We start from the raw sequence: 14,798 nt of genomic DNA on the forward strand, positions 1-14,798 counted from the left end.
GAGAGCACGTTGAAATAGATTAGTTCACCTTGACCTTCAGCATTCCCCTTTGGGGAAGCTGGCTGAGCTATCCAAGTTAGACCGAGAGCACTTTGGGTCCTTCTCTCCCTCCTCATCCGTGACCAGTAGGACAGCTGGCCCTGCTCTCGTTCCTCCCTCCCCGCCAAGGACCAGACCTGCTAAAGGACCATAGTCCTCCCTGTTCCGGGACCTCACCTACCCAGTGTGGTTGCCCACGCCCCACTCCCTCCTGCACCCAGCCCTCCTTCCCCCTTTGTGGGGCCACCTCAGGAGGGCTCGGGGCTCCCCTGCACCCTCACATCGTGATGCAATGGCCACACTGCCAGCCCGGACCTGGGAATGTCCTCCCTACCCCCGCACTTGGAGACAGACACCATGCAGAGAGCTTTTCCTTCTAATGGGGCTTTCTGCAAAAGCAGCGTGATTCGGCCCCAGCACCGCCGTCCCCCAACCAGCAGCAACTGTGTCCACTTCTAGGTGATCCTGTGTTTCTCCCCCGTGGGCTCCGTCCTGCGTGTACGAGCAAGAAAATTCCCTGCCGTGGTCAACTGCACAGCCATCGACTGGTTCCATGAGTGGCCAGAGGACGCCCTGGTGTCCGTCAGCACTCGCTTCCTTGAGGACACCAAGGGGATTCAGGTGAATCACGAGACACAGAGCCGGGAGGGAGGGCCCCGCCTCGGGCCGGGAGTAGGGTGAGGCAGCTGAGGCACTCGCCTTGGGTGCAAAACTTAAGGGGGCACCAAAAACTTACTCAAGATCGGTGATGTTTTAATGCAGTATTTTAAAAAATCAACATTAATGCTGAAATGCTCAAAAGTATCAAAATTGTAAACAAAGACAGGCTGCCGTTTGTTGGTTTTCTGGCCCCGAGTTACTGTGCCAGGGAAATGGTCGTTTCAATCAGCTGGGTGTTCCGGGCCTCATGCGGCCACGGGCCCACAGGGCTGGTTCCGGGGGATCCCACATGCAAACAGATTGAGCCGCTCGGGCTTTGGACATAGTCCCTGACTGGAGCCGACTGTAGAGCCCGTATGTACTTTGCTAAGTGTGTACAGGCGCACACTTTGTCCTCTTGCCTTGGGCTCCAGCATGGCTCTGCCCCCAGGGCCCTGCCCAGGGCCGCTGCCTCACCTTTGACCTGCCTTTTTTTTTTTTCTTTTTTCTTTTTTTTTCTTTCTTTCTTTCTTTCTTTATTTATTTTTTATTAGTTTCTGCTTTATAACAAAGTGAATCAGTCATACATATACATCTGTTCCCACATCCCTTCCCTCATGCATCTCCCTCCCTCCCACCCTCCCCATCCCACCCCTCCAGGCGGTTGACCTGCCTTTTATAGGGCATGACAAGTAGGACCGGGTGATATAAGCCTTCTTTTCTTTTTTTTTTTTTCTCTTTTTTTTTTTTCCCTTTTTTTTTTTTTCCTTTTCCTTGACAGTGTCTTTATTTTTTTTTTAAGGCTCTTTTTTTTAACATTTTATTTATTTGTTTGTTTTATTTTTTGGCTGGGTCGTGTGTTAGTTGCGGCACGCAGTATCTTCTTTGTGGCGCACGGGCTTCTCTTCAGTGTGGTGCATGGGCTTCTCTCTAGTTGTGGCATGTGAGTTTTCTCTCTCTAGTTGTGGCCCACAGGTCCCAGAGCGCGTGGGCTCTGTAGCTTGCGGCTCACAGGTTCGCTAGTTGAGGCGCACGAGCTCAGTCGTTGCCTGTGGGCTTAGTTGTCCCGTGGCATGTGGGATCCTAGTTTCCTGACCGGGGATCGAAGCCACATCCCCTGCATTGGAAGGTGGATTCTTTACCACTGGACCACCAAGGAAGTCCCTACAGTGTCTTTCTTTTATTGAAAGAGGGTGCCCGCATTCATCGTTTGTGCTCATTGGCGGCCTATAAATGGGCATTAACCTGTGACCCAGCTGATGCAAGTGATACACAGGCCTAGAATAAATCCCACGTGGTTATCGTGTCTGCTTTATTTTGAACACATATTCGGTTATTAAGTGGAATAAAATAAGCCTGAAATTAACCTCTTCCCTAGTTTTTAAAGATGGGTAAAGCCCCCCGCTTATCACTGTTAGAGCATTCAGTTGCAAGCCGGGCCTTTCCCAGAAATGCCGCCATCACGTGTCCTCCACACCCCGAGTGCCTGTAGAGGCGGGGGTCTCCTGGGACCGGCGAATGGCCCCACCACTGGCACCAGCGAGGGCTGCAGAGTAGATGCCGAAGAAGCATGTGTCAGATGAACACATTCCCAAATTAACCTGAATTACTGTTAATATCCCTTGAACAATTCCTGGGGCAAAGCTCCCAGTGCCTGTCTTCAGGCAGGTGGGGCAGGCCCAGGTGGTGGGGCTGTGACCCTGGCGTGGACGCGGGCCAGAGGGGGCTGGGAAAGGAGTTACTAAAACCCCAGGGCCTGGAACAGGAAATGTCCGATAAATGCTTGCAGAAATACCTGGTTATTCAAGCATGTTGCATATGCAAGTGTGTGAGTCAGAGAGAGAACAGTAATAACCTTGGCTCTGACTGGGCCCCTTGGTGGTGCAATACCACCATCGCCCATGGGAGCCCTGTAGGCCTTGTTGTCTTGAGCCTCATTTGACAGCTGAACTGCCAAGGTTGACAGAGGGGGTACCACTCATCCAGGATCCTCAGCGAGGAAGGGAACCCACCTTGTGGTCCACTGTGGCCAGCAGCCTCCTCTTCCATCAGGGCACCGGGGAATGAATGGTTCTGTCTTGTCTTTGTAGCCAGAAGTTAAGGCCTCCATCAGCCTGTTCATGTCCTACGTGCACACGACCGTCAATGAGATGTCCAAGGTGTACCTCGCCACCGAGAGGCGCTACAACTACACCACGCCCAAAACCTTCCTGGAGCAGATCAAACTGTACCAGAACCTACTGGCCAAGAAGAGGATGGAGCTGGTCGCCAAAATCGAGAGGCTGGAGAACGGGCTGATGAAGCTGCAGAGCACAGCCTCTCAGGTAGGAGAGCTGGGGCCTCGGGATGTGCTTCCAGAACCTTCCCCTAGGCATGTGACACAAAGTAAGGGGACTGGGACCCCTGCCTTGGAGAAACTTCCACTGGCAAACTACAGCAGGTATACGTGTTTTAACCTAGACGGTGGATCCCAAACGCCTTCCAGGTGCCAATGTTACGTCGGGTGCTTCCCGGGGGTCCCGCGTCTGGTGGGGTTTGCTCATCCAGTCAAGTGCAGCCCGTGGAGGCGGGTCCATCCCGGAGCCCCGTTCACACTGCGGTGCCCAGATGGAAGAGCATCTGCCGTACTTTCATGCCATGTTAATTTTTAAGTTTTCTGCGTGGTTTTAAATATCCTCCGTGGTGTAGCCCCGGCTCCCTCTTTACTGCCCACTGTTGGCGTCTCCGCGGGAGCCTGGTAAACAGCTACCGCAGGCCTTGGAGCTGCAAAAGCACAGGTGGAGGGTGGCCCCTGACACAGGCTGCTGCATGGAGCCAAGACCACCCCATGGGGGCGGAGAGGGGAACACGGTGGTGGGGCTGTCCATTCCTTGGACAGAGCTTGCTGGAGCCAAGAAGCAGCCTGCTCCCTCCCTGGATAGGAACAAGGGAGAAGCCCGGCTCAGCAAGCGTTTCTTTTTCCCCAAAGGTACCTTCTGGGAGTGGTCCTGGGACACAGGAAATGCACCCAGGGGAGGGCGGTTACAGCAACGGCATGGCCTCGTGCTAGAAAGCATCCAGATGGGGAAGGGTGTCTCAGCCCATCACTTACCACTTCCCAGAACTCCCTCTGCCTGGCTGCCTAGGGCCTCACCCGAGTGCCCGAGGGAGCTTTTTATCCCCGGCTCCAGACTTTCACAGCCCCGCCAGCCTCCCCAGAACTCCTCAGCACCCTGCCTCTGCTGACATTGTTTTTATCCGGCCACCTTGATTGCCACCCCGTTGAACAACAGGAATGGGTCTTATACTTGCGACCCTGTGTACACAGTCGGTGCTCAGTAAATACTTACCTTGGAGAAGCTGAAAAAGCACTTAGAAATGCGTCACAGGGAGTGGTAAGCAACCGGCAGGCCTGCTGTTCTGCTCGGCCCCGCGGCTCCCATGGCCACCAGCCTGGCCGAGCAGGGGGCAGCGTGTGGTGGCCGGGGCCCCAGCCTGCCTGTCTCTTACATCCTCCTCTAGGTGGATGATTTAAAAGCCAAGCTGGCAATTCAGGAGGCTGAGCTCAAGCAGAAAAACGAGAATGCGGACAAGCTGATCCACGTGGTGGGTGTGGAAACAGAGAAAGTCAGCAAAGAGAAAGCCATTGCTGATGAGGAAGAAATCAAGGTGGAGGTCATCAACAAGGTGGGCAGACGGGCAGCGGCATGTGGCTCTGCTCAGCTGGGCCCCTTCCCCTGGTGGCCAGTATCTCCTATGGGCCTGGGCAAACCAGCAGGAACCCCGCAGGGAGGACATCTCTCCCAAGCGCAGGGCCCCCAGCTAGGCAGAGGGCTGCCCTCCCAGGCCCCAGCAGTGGCATCTCCTGAGCTGGTAAGAAATGCGGGTTCCCAGGCCCCAGCTCTGCTGAATTGGGTCTGCATCTTAGTGAGATGCCGGTGGCCTGTGAGCATGTTAAGGCTTAAGAAGCCTTCCTCGGAGCCCTGGTCCTCAGATTTGCTGCACCTGGAGCCCCGAGATGTTCCAGTGCCACTGGCCCTGTGGGCTCCACGCTGAAGGTTCATGTGCTTGGGTTGATTTCTCATCGCCTTTTCCTGCGTGCCTTTTTTGTCATTAGTCATGCACCTGTGTGAGTGTCTAAATTAAGAGTCCCAGTCATTGTCTGCTGTCTCTTGAGAGGGAGGACAGCAGCAAGTCATTTCTTTGCCTGAGACGGCCTCCTTCCAAGGCCAACAGGAGGGGGACCTGAGCCCTTCCCTTCCCACCAGAGCTGGAGTGCGGCCGGTCCCGGGCCAGGTCGGGTAGCCAGGAGCCCTGCTGCATCCCTCGTTGTAACCTGCATGACCACAGTCCTGTTAGGGTGGTTGGCAATGCGCCCGAGGTCTCAAAATTAGCAAGTGACATAGTCAGGATCCAAGCCAGGACCCACACCTGCACCCTGAACTCAGGGACCTGCCATCTGATACTCACATGCAGCTGTTAACATCTGGGTGCCCACCCCTCTCCAACCCCTGATCCAGAAATGGCCCAATCAGGCATGCTCCAGGGAAGCCTGGAGCTTCCCAGCACCACTGGCCAAGTCCGTGCCTTCCATGCCCTGTTCCCTGAGTCATGTCCCACACGTCCCTAATGTAAGGTATGGAATGGGCTTCTCCAGGAGGTTTTCTGCAGAGAGACCCTCTTCTTTCTGTCCTCCTCCCTCCTTGCCCAGCAAAAGCTCCCAGCCCTGGCTGGCTTCTTCACCTCTGTTGTCACGCAGATGCTACTCCTGATTGATAGGTACCAAGCTTCTCCCGGTCTCTCTGCCTGGTGCCTGAAGGCTCAGAGGGGTTCTTCCTGAGCCAAAGAGCGAATGCATGCATGAATGAATGAATGCATGCATGCGTGAATGAAGATGTTCTCACTTTAAGGGGAGGATGGGCTGTACCTCTGAAATGGTCCATCCTGGAGGGATGACACAGTGGCACCAAGAAATAAGGCCTCAAAGCCAGGGAGTGGCCTGTGTGGCCCCAGGTTTCCCCTCTGGTCCTGGAAGCTGGAGCCAAGAGAAGGAACGGTTCCCCTTCCTGAATCCCAGGTCAGCTGACACCCAGCTCCTTCTAACCTGAGTGTTTTGGGGCAAAGGAGGCAGGGCGGGGAAAAGCGGGCTTCACACGGTGACCCAGCAAGCAAGAGCGAAGGGCGACTCCCCTCCTCCCCCCTCCTCATCCCTCCTTGCCCCTCACACCGCCCAGGGCCCCCCCTTCACACACGCCACCCAGACGGACCCCTGCATCCATCTTTCCCATCTGTCTTCCTTCCAGAATGTTGCTGAGAAACAAAAAGCTTGTGAAACAGACCTGGCCAAGGCAGAGCCGGCCCTACTGGCCGCGCAGGAGGCCCTTGACACTCTGAATAAGGTGAGGGCAGGAGGGGGAAGAAACGGGGATCACGACACCTGAGAAGAGAGGAAGAGAGGAGACGCCGTGGGGTCGTCACCGGGGGCCTTCTGGTCCTGCTCGGGGCTAAATCCCCGTTCTAGTCTGTCCGTCTGTCTTTGCAGAACAACCTGACAGAGCTGAAGTCCTTCGGGTCCCCCCCAGACGCCGTGGTCAATGTCACGGCCGCCGTGATGATTCTGACTGCACCCGGGGGCAAGATCCCCAAGGACAAGAGCTGGAAAGCTGCGAAAATCATGATGGGCAAAGTGGACACCTTCCTGGACTCCTTGAAAAAGTTTGACAAGGAGCACATCCCCGAGACCTGCCTGAAAGCATTTAAGTGAGTTGGGGCTCGGCTCCCCACTTGGGGTCAGCTCAGTCCTCATCCTGTTGGGAGCACGTCACGTCCAGGCACTGTGTGGTCCCGAATCTTCTCCCGCCTGCCCCTGGCCCCATACCGCATGGTCCCAAGGGAAGTCTATGCTTGCTGGAGTGGGCAGGGTCTTGGGCGGCACAGGGTCTTGGGTGGCACAGAGTGAGGTGTGACCCCCAAAGACAGCAGGCAGCAGTCTGGGCGAATCTGCCTGCCCCTGAGCTGCCCAGGCGTCAAGGTGAAGCATGATGCCAAGTTTGCGGGGAGCCTCATCACCCTCTGTCTCCCCAACCTTGCTTGGGGGGTGGGGGGTGAGCTGATCCCTTAAATGGGGGGAGGCCAGGGGTGGATCAGTGGGTGGGGTCGGAGGGGGGGCTTAGGTGGCCTGCCCACCCCCTTGGTGGTGCCGTGTGCAGGGATCATGCACAGGACCCTGCTTTTGCTCCAACACCTCAGAAGAGGCAGTTGGGTTTTAGCTTTTTTGTATCTTTTTGTTCATAATTGGCCCCAACTGTGCATGCATGTAGTATTTTTAGTCCCTTATAGCTTCTTTGTATTTTGCTGCTTGAGGAGATATTTGTCCAGGTACAAGCACTCCAGCAAAGGGTCCTAGTGGGACTTGGGAAGGGTGTACAGGGGGGACCTCCACGTTTTGCCCCATAAATCCAATGCGCTAGCATTGGTGAGCACTGCACTTGTGAACACTCTTTGCCTGGCCATCCCCTGGCAACCCGATTTCAGGGCCGACCTGACCCCAACTGAGAAAGGGAGCCCCTCGCATGACCCCAGGTGAGACTCCAACCTCTCTCAGCTCCATCTGTTGAGGAAGAGGGCTGGACGATCGAAAAACATTTGATGACTAAGGAGTAGTTTAAAGTTTAAGAGAAAAGACAAGAAAAACACAGGCACACCTCCAGGGAGCGGCCTGTGTCAACATTTGGCCTATTTCCTTTCAGTATTTTTTCTCAAGTTTTTTTCCCCTGTAGTTGAAAGAATACTGTGTATATGCAATTATCTGCTCTGCTTTTTATCTTTTACTTAACATCATGGGGGAAAAAAGACTTTTCCCTATGTTGTCAAAACACTTGATCAGCTTGATTTTTTTGCTGCAGATGAACCGTAATTTACTTACTATACCTGTGTTGCTGAGGGTTTAGGCTGTCTCCGTTTCTGCCGTCATAAATAACGCCATGATAAATGTCTTCTCCTTGTCACCCACCAAACTTCTCAACTGCCACCTCCCCATGCTGTCTGGAGTGTGCTTAAAAGACGCAGACCCATTGTACTCTTTGCCTAAATGAAGCATAAAATATGCCAGAGTGAGGAGGTGATGGGCCGTGTTCCCCACCTAAATTCAAATCACACTTCAGTTATTATTTTGAATTGTCCATTTAGAATTCTTCCTGCAGATAGCTCAGTCTGTTGTGCTCAATGACGTTGCCATTATTTTAAAAACTCTAGTTAAGATGCTCTAGTTTCTAGAGCATCTTAACTGCATCTACGGGCATTTTTCCTCATCCCTCTTGTACAATAACATCGTCACCCCTTTTTTTTTTTTAACATCACCTCTTGTAAGTCTCATCCTTAGAGTCTTAGCCTCACTGGTGATCCCTGAAAACTGGGCACTGAGCTGAGGGGACGCAGAAGTGGCCCATTGTGTGTGGGGGGTGCGGGGGAGCGGGGGTGGCCTCTGGGGCAGCCTGGCTCCGTGTGAATTCTCGCACTGCCCAGTCCAAGCTGTGTCACCTTGGGAGAGACACTCAGCCTCTCTGGGCCTGTTGCCCAGAGTCAGATGGCGTGAGGACACGTGCCAGAGCAGGGGCGGCTCCAGGACCTGACATATGGGCAGGGCTCAGAAAAGCACCTGACACGCGGCCCCTGATGTGAGAACTTGGTGAAGAAACTCTGGTTCCGACACTTCCTGTCAGCGTTACTCTGGGCAAGTTGCTGACCCCCCCGAACCCCAGGCTTCTTGCCTAGGACTGGAGTCGTTGCAGAATGAAAATGAGACCAGCCATATAAAGCAGCAGGAACAGAGAGATTAAAAAAAAAACACAGGTTTTCTTCCATCATCTAGAATATAGGACTTGAAATCACTACTTCCATTGCCCTTCACCTTCTAAATTCTACTGCAGAGGCCAGAATTCTGGGTTTCATTCTTTTCTTTCTTCTTCTTTCTATAATCACTAAGATACAAAAAAACAAAGTTAAATGTGCTCCCGGTCCTGTTGCTGGTAACGGGGACCAGAGCCGCGGACGGATGCGGAGCTGGAGGCGGGACGGGGGTGGCGGGAGGTCTGCGTCCTCAGCACCCGCCGTCCTGCTCCAGGCCCTACCAAGGCAACCCGACGTTCGACCCCGAGTTCATCCGCTCCAAGTCCACGGCCGCCGCGGGCCTGTGCTCCTGGTGCATCAACATCGTCCGCTTCTACGAGGTCTACTGCGACGTGGCCCCCAAGAGGCAGGCCCTGGAGGAGGCCAACGCGGAGCTGGCCGAGGCGCAGGAGAAGCTCTCCCGCATCAAAAGCAAGATCGCTGTGAGTGCCGTCGGCAGGCGCGGCTGGTCCATGTCTCCGTTTGAGAGGGGTCGGCACAGCTGCTGCCATGAATTATGGAGCAGGGCAAGAGCACACGGGCCAATGTGGGGGCCTGATCGCCCCGGAGGCTGCCGGCGTCGGCCGTGTTCCTGGCCCTCCCGGGAGGAGAGCTGGGAATGCCCAGCGTTGCCCGATTTCAGGGCCTGTCTGTCTTGTTCCTTCAGGAGCTCAACGCCAACCTGAGCAACCTGACGTCAGCATTTGAAAAAGCGACAGCCGAGAAAATCAAGTGTCAGCAAGAGGCTGATGCCACCAGTAGTGTGATCTTGCTGGCTAACAGGTGCCTTACTCCCTCCGAGGGACCCCTCCTGTCCTCAGACACCGCCCCCCGAAAGGGATGAGCCCACAGAATGGCCTTTCGGGGGGGATACGCCCCAGGTGGAGGCAGCAAGGCCCCCAGCCCCCACTTTCTGAGCACAAAGTGATAAGATAAACCCTGGGTAGACCCCCAGGCTGCGTGCCTGGCCTCCTGTGGGATGTGGACTCACCTCTACCAAGGTAAAGTGGTCTTTTGGTCCCTGGCAAGGAAGGCTGCTTGGAGGATGCTAAAGCCAGACCTCAGGCTAATCAAGCACAAACCTGTCAACACTCTCAGACTCCTGGTGTGCCATTTAGGGTCAGGGACCAGCCCTTGAGCCGGTGGCCTGAGAAGCATGAGGCACACCCTGGAGTCCCCACCCCACACAGGGCCAGGTGGCTGCCTCCGGACTTCCCGCTGCCCAAAGCGCGTGCTCAGTGGTGTCCAGGCAGCAGCCTTGGCACATGGGTGATGTGGTCAGATAGCGTCAGCATCCACATGACGTCGGCACCTTGGGGAAGGGAAACTCGGCGTTCCCAGCCGCCTCCAGAAAGCATTAGTTTTGCTTCCCTCAAGCATTTATTGCCCAAAACTTCCCCCAAAGCATGTTTTTTCCTGAACCGCTGAGCAGGGTAAGGATTTGAAACTGGAAGGTCCCTGGCGTGTTAAAGGTGGAGGCGCGCCTTTCCTGGTCCTCCAGTCCATCCTCTCTCCCACCCGACACACATGCTTCTCTTTTGCCCACTGACCCCTGTCCCCATCTCAGGCTGGTAGGAGGATTAGCGTCAGAAAACATCCGCTGGGCCGAATCGGTGGAGAACTTCAAAAGCCAGGGGGTCACACTGTGTGGGGACGTCCTGCTGATTTCCGCCTTCGTCTCCTACGTGGGCTACTTCACCAAGAAATATCGAAATGAGCTAATGGAGAGGTTTTGGATCCCTTATATAAAGCAGTTAAAGGTAGGAGGTCCTATCGCATTCATCACTCAGCACCTTTGGGGAGGTCCCCGGCAGGGCAGCCCCAGCCAGATGGCACCTTTGTTCCTGCGATGGGGGCTCCAGCCACTCAGGATATAGGCGGTGGCCCTGCGAGGCCGACGCCGACATCCCTTCTGGCCGGGCTCCAAGCTGGTCCTCAGGGCGATGCGAATGGCTGTCTTCCCCCACGCAGCCTGGCGGCCCACGTGGTGCCCGGAGAGCCGCTTTCAGCTGAGCGGTGAGTAAGGCCACGTCGCCCCCTCGGCAGGTCCCCATCCCCATCACAGAAGGTCTGGATCCCTTGAGCCTGCTGACCGATGATGCAGACGTGGCCACTTGGAACAACCAGGGGCTCCCCAGCGACCGCATGTCCACAGAGAATGCCACCATCCTGTGCAACACGGAGCGCTGGCCCCTCTTCGTGGACGCCCAGCTGCAGGGCATCAAGTGGATCAAAAACAAATATGGCAGCAAGCTGAAGGCCATCTGCCTGGGACAGAAGAGGTGCTTGGCCGTGGCGGGTGGGGTAGGGGCTCCAGAGGTGGCGACCGGTCAGGCCACGGTGCTGGGAAGTCCACCTGGGGCCTTTCATACTTGCTAAATGGATGGATGGGTCTTTGAAAACAAACACTGACCCACAAGTGGATTTTTTTAGTACTTGGCCCTGGGCAACAGCACTGGCAGTAAAGAATTACACTCGGGGCTCCTCTCTCCCCTGTTCCCTGCCGCTCCTGCTGGGGGACAGCACTGGCCTCGACTCCTGCTTGCGTTGGTCCTGCCTGGTCATTTGCCAGCTGGGAGGCTGCGGGCAGTCATCTTCCCATCTCTCATCGTCATAGATGAGAAGCAATGGTCATGACACAGCTGCATGGGGAGCCTGGGGGTGATTGATGCAGAAGCCCTGAGCTCCTCTCGGGAAGGAGGCGTTTGGGAGAGGAATGAGCTCTTGGCCCCTTGGTCACCTCTCTCGGTCCCTCTGGGGCAGGCAATTGCGCCGTCACCGGGCCCCAGGGCATTCACGGCCCCTGTGCTGTGCCCACAGCTACCTGGATATCATCGAGCAGGCCATCTCAGAAGGGGACACCTTGCTCATCGAGAACATTGGCGAGACCGTGGACCCGGTTCTGGACCCTCTGCTGGGCAGGAACACAATCAAAAAGGGAAAGTGAGTGGCAGCATCCACCTCCGTGGGTTCACCCACATGGTCGTCCTCAGTGGTGAGGTCTGGCCTCTGGACTGAGAGAAAGGGCGGGGCATTTCCTTTCCTGGGAGGCAGGAGGGGCTTCAGCAAAATGCGCGAAGGGACTCCCAGCTCCCAGGGGAGAGACTGGCAACTTTGGGACCACATTCCAATTAGGAAGGAAGACCTACACCAACAGTTTATTAGCGACTGCCTGCAGGTCGCGATCCTTAATTGTCATCTTTTTTTTCCTATCTCCATGCACTTTGTAAATCTTGAGTCTATTTCTTTCTATTCAGGTGAGATTCACATAACATAAAATTAACCAAAAGTGACCGGTTCAGTGGCATTTAGGACATTGGTGCCTGGCTTCTTTCACTGAGTATCTTTTCCAGGTTCATCTGAGCTGTAGCGAGTATCCATACTTCATTCTTTCTTACGGCTGAATAATATTCCATTGTGTGGATCTGCCACATTTTGTTTACCCGTTCATTTATTGATGCATTGAGCTTGTATTACTGTTTTTTCTTTGGCTGCACTGTGTGGCTTATGGGATTTTAGTTCCCCGACCAGGGAACGAACAACCCGGGCCCTTGGCAGTGAGAGTACAGAGTCCTAAACACTGGACCACCAGGGAATTCCCTGTATTGCTTTTCTAATATAAAAAATTAAATCAACTTAAAAAATGTAAAGGTCGGAGTTGATCTGAGCCACCTATAAATGCCGGGGTGCAGGCGGAAGCCCAGAACAGAGGTGACATAAATGTGCTGATGTCCTAGACTCTGAGAAGGGCCTGGCGTGAGTAGTGATACCCAGGGCTGAAGTTAGAGGCCCCCCAAAATGTAAGCTCGGCCAGAAAGGGGAGAGCAGAGTGGGGAGCCGGAGAGAAGCGACCCCCCGAGTGGGTGAGCCGACCCGGGTTCCCACCCTGGCCTCTCATCAGATTCACCTGGGGAGCTCCAGGGATGTCCCGGTGTTCTGAATTGGGGTGTCAGTATCTTTCTAATGTTAATGGCTTTGGGGTGGAGCCCAGGCCAGAGTGTTTCTGCAGAGGCTTCCAGATGAATAAGATGTTCAGCCAGGGTCAAGTAAATGCTCCTAAAACATCAGAACAAACCGGCCAGAGAGAGAGCAGGTGCATTTTCTAGAAGGGCCGGTCACAGTCCAGAGAGGGATGGTTGTGGTTGTTTTTTTTTTCCAAGTTTCAGATTATTTATTAATCAGGGTAAACCCCAGCACAATATGCCAAGTGATTTCGTGCATTTAGAGGGGAAATACTTCCCGGTTAAGTGGAAAATTGTGCCGATGGCTTCTGGAAGACCTTTATTCTAAGCAGCTTTATAGTGAAACATTTCGTTGAGAAGTCTGGACCTTCCTCCCGGGCTGGCGGGAAAGGCGGTCTGTCTGTGCTGCCACCCCTTGGTCGCCGGCAGCCCTCCTAACTTCTCCCTCCGCCGACCGCCAGGTTCATTAAGATCGGCGACAAAGAGGTGGAGTTCCACCCCAACTTCCGCTTGATCCTGCACACCAAGCACTTCAACCCCCACTACAAGCCCGAGATGCAGGCCCAGTGCACCCTGATCAACTTCCTGGTCACCAGGGACGGGCTCGAGGACCAGCTCTTGGCCACCGTGGTGGCCAAAGAGCGCCCAGATCTGGAGCAGCTGAAGGTATGTGGAGACAGGAGAAGCAGGGCAGGCAGCTCAGGACAGCAGGGGGCAGACCACCGGGACCCAGGCGTCTGGCAGCTTTGAAGGTGCCCTGCTTGTCACACTGAGTGTGTTTGGTACGACAGAATGGGTCACTCCTCCTCCCCGCTGCCTCCCGCATCTACTTCTAAATCAAGTGATGGCTTCACTGAAAGAACAGGAGTCACAGCAGTGCCCGGGCTGCCCTAAAGCACTGAACTCCTGCCCCACGAGAATGTCTTTGCCGCCGGCCCCTGTGTACCAGGCCCTTCCTTGGTTGGCTGAGCCATACACATGGGCTCACAGGGGTCCCGGGCCCCACTCATGTCCCATGGTCCCCACGTCCTTGCTGCACAGCTGCCCATGACAAGCAGCTGCAAGGCCCAGGCGCAGGCCCCCTACCCCGCACTGCTTGGGGGCCTCCACTCCGGCCCCTTTCCTCCAGGCTTGCCGTGTTCCTCCCGTTCCAAGTCCCGGGGCCTTGGCCCTGAGCCCCCCCAGCCCCCCAGCTGGGGGACCAGGCCGTGCCAGTGACTGATTTCCCTTCCTGGGTCTCTGCCCCTCCTGCAGGCGAACCTCACCAAGTCTCAGAATGAATTTAAGATTGTTTTGAAAGAGCTGGAAGATTCTCTGCTGGCCCGTCTGTCGGCCGCATCGGGGAACTTTCTGGGAGACACAGCCTTAGTTGAGAATCTGGAGACCACCAAACACACGGCCAGCGAGATTGAGGAAAAGGTAAAAGACCATCTTGGGGGCTACCCCCTTGCACTCCCAGCCGGAGCACACAGGGGGCATGGGAGCTGGGCAGATGGTCACTGAGAAGAGAAGCCGTAGCCACATGGGGGCCCCTGGGGGCCTGGGGCAGGGTCAAGGGGCATGGATGCCCGCCAGGCACATCTTCATCCATTCATCTGTAGATGGACATTTAAGTTATTTCCATGTCTTGGCTATTGTGAATAGTGCTGCCACGAACATAGGGGTGCACGTATCTTTTTGAATTATAGTTTTGTCTGGATATATGCCCAGGAGTGGGATTGCTGAATTAGACGGTAGTTCTATTTTTAGTTTTCTGAGGAACCTCCATACTGTTCTCCATAGTGGCTGCAACCACCAACTTAACATTCCCACCAACAGTGTAGGAGGGTTCCCTTTTCTCCACGCCCTCTCCAGCATTTGTTATTTGTAGACTTTTTAATGAAGGCCATTCTGACTGGTATGAGGTGATATCTCACTGTGGTTTTGCTTTGCATTTCTCTAATTATTAGTGATGTTGAGCGGCTTTTCATGTGCCTGTTGGCCATCTGTATGTCTTCTTTGGAGAAATGTCTACATAGGTCTTCTGCCCATTTTTTGATTGTTTGTTTTGAGGTGCAAGAGGCAAAAATCACAGAAGTTAAAATCAACGAGGCAAGAGAGAACTATCGGCCGGCTGCGGAGAGGGCGTCCCTGCTGTACTTCATCCTGAACGACCTCAACAAGATCAACCCCATCTACCAGTTCTCGCTCAAGGTGCGGCTGCATCCGGGCCCGGGGTCTGGGGCCACGGGGGCCCAGGCTGCAGGTGGGCTTGGGGGGTGGGACCCAGGGCACCAGGTCTGATCAGCACCA

At 54.9% G+C, this 14,798-nt stretch overlaps 1 protein-coding gene across 2 annotated transcripts in view; it reads left to right on the forward strand.

Moving 5' to 3' along the window:
- Positions 1-14,798, forward strand: part of DNAH17 (dynein axonemal heavy chain 17) — a gene marked incomplete at its 5' end in the record, with an annotated part of 111,651 nt that overhangs the window by 74,481 nt on the left and 22,372 nt on the right. For both annotated transcript variants that reach the window (XM_082602739.1, XM_082602740.1), the window contains 13 exons: positions 499-660; positions 2,769-3,002; positions 4,180-4,344; positions 5,961-6,056; positions 6,200-6,417; positions 8,780-8,987; positions 9,212-9,327; positions 10,112-10,304; positions 10,591-10,826; positions 11,365-11,487; positions 12,968-13,172; positions 13,761-13,925; positions 14,559-14,699. In XM_082602739.1, the coding sequence (XP_082458865.1) occupies positions 499-660; positions 2,769-3,002; positions 4,180-4,344; positions 5,961-6,056; positions 6,200-6,417; positions 8,780-8,987; positions 9,212-9,327; positions 10,112-10,304; positions 10,591-10,826; positions 11,365-11,487; positions 12,968-13,172; positions 13,761-13,925; positions 14,559-14,699 (2,262 nt within the window). The remainder of the gene's footprint in view (positions 1-498; positions 661-2,768; positions 3,003-4,179; positions 4,345-5,960; positions 6,057-6,199; positions 6,418-8,779; positions 8,988-9,211; positions 9,328-10,111; positions 10,305-10,590; positions 10,827-11,364; positions 11,488-12,967; positions 13,173-13,760; positions 13,926-14,558; positions 14,700-14,798) is intronic.

The sequence above is a fragment of the Mesoplodon mirus genome (genome assembly GCF_964341445.2).
Source record: "Mesoplodon mirus genome assembly, chromosome: 18".
Classification (NCBI taxonomy): Eukaryota; Metazoa; Chordata; class Mammalia; order Artiodactyla; family Ziphiidae; genus Mesoplodon; species Mesoplodon mirus.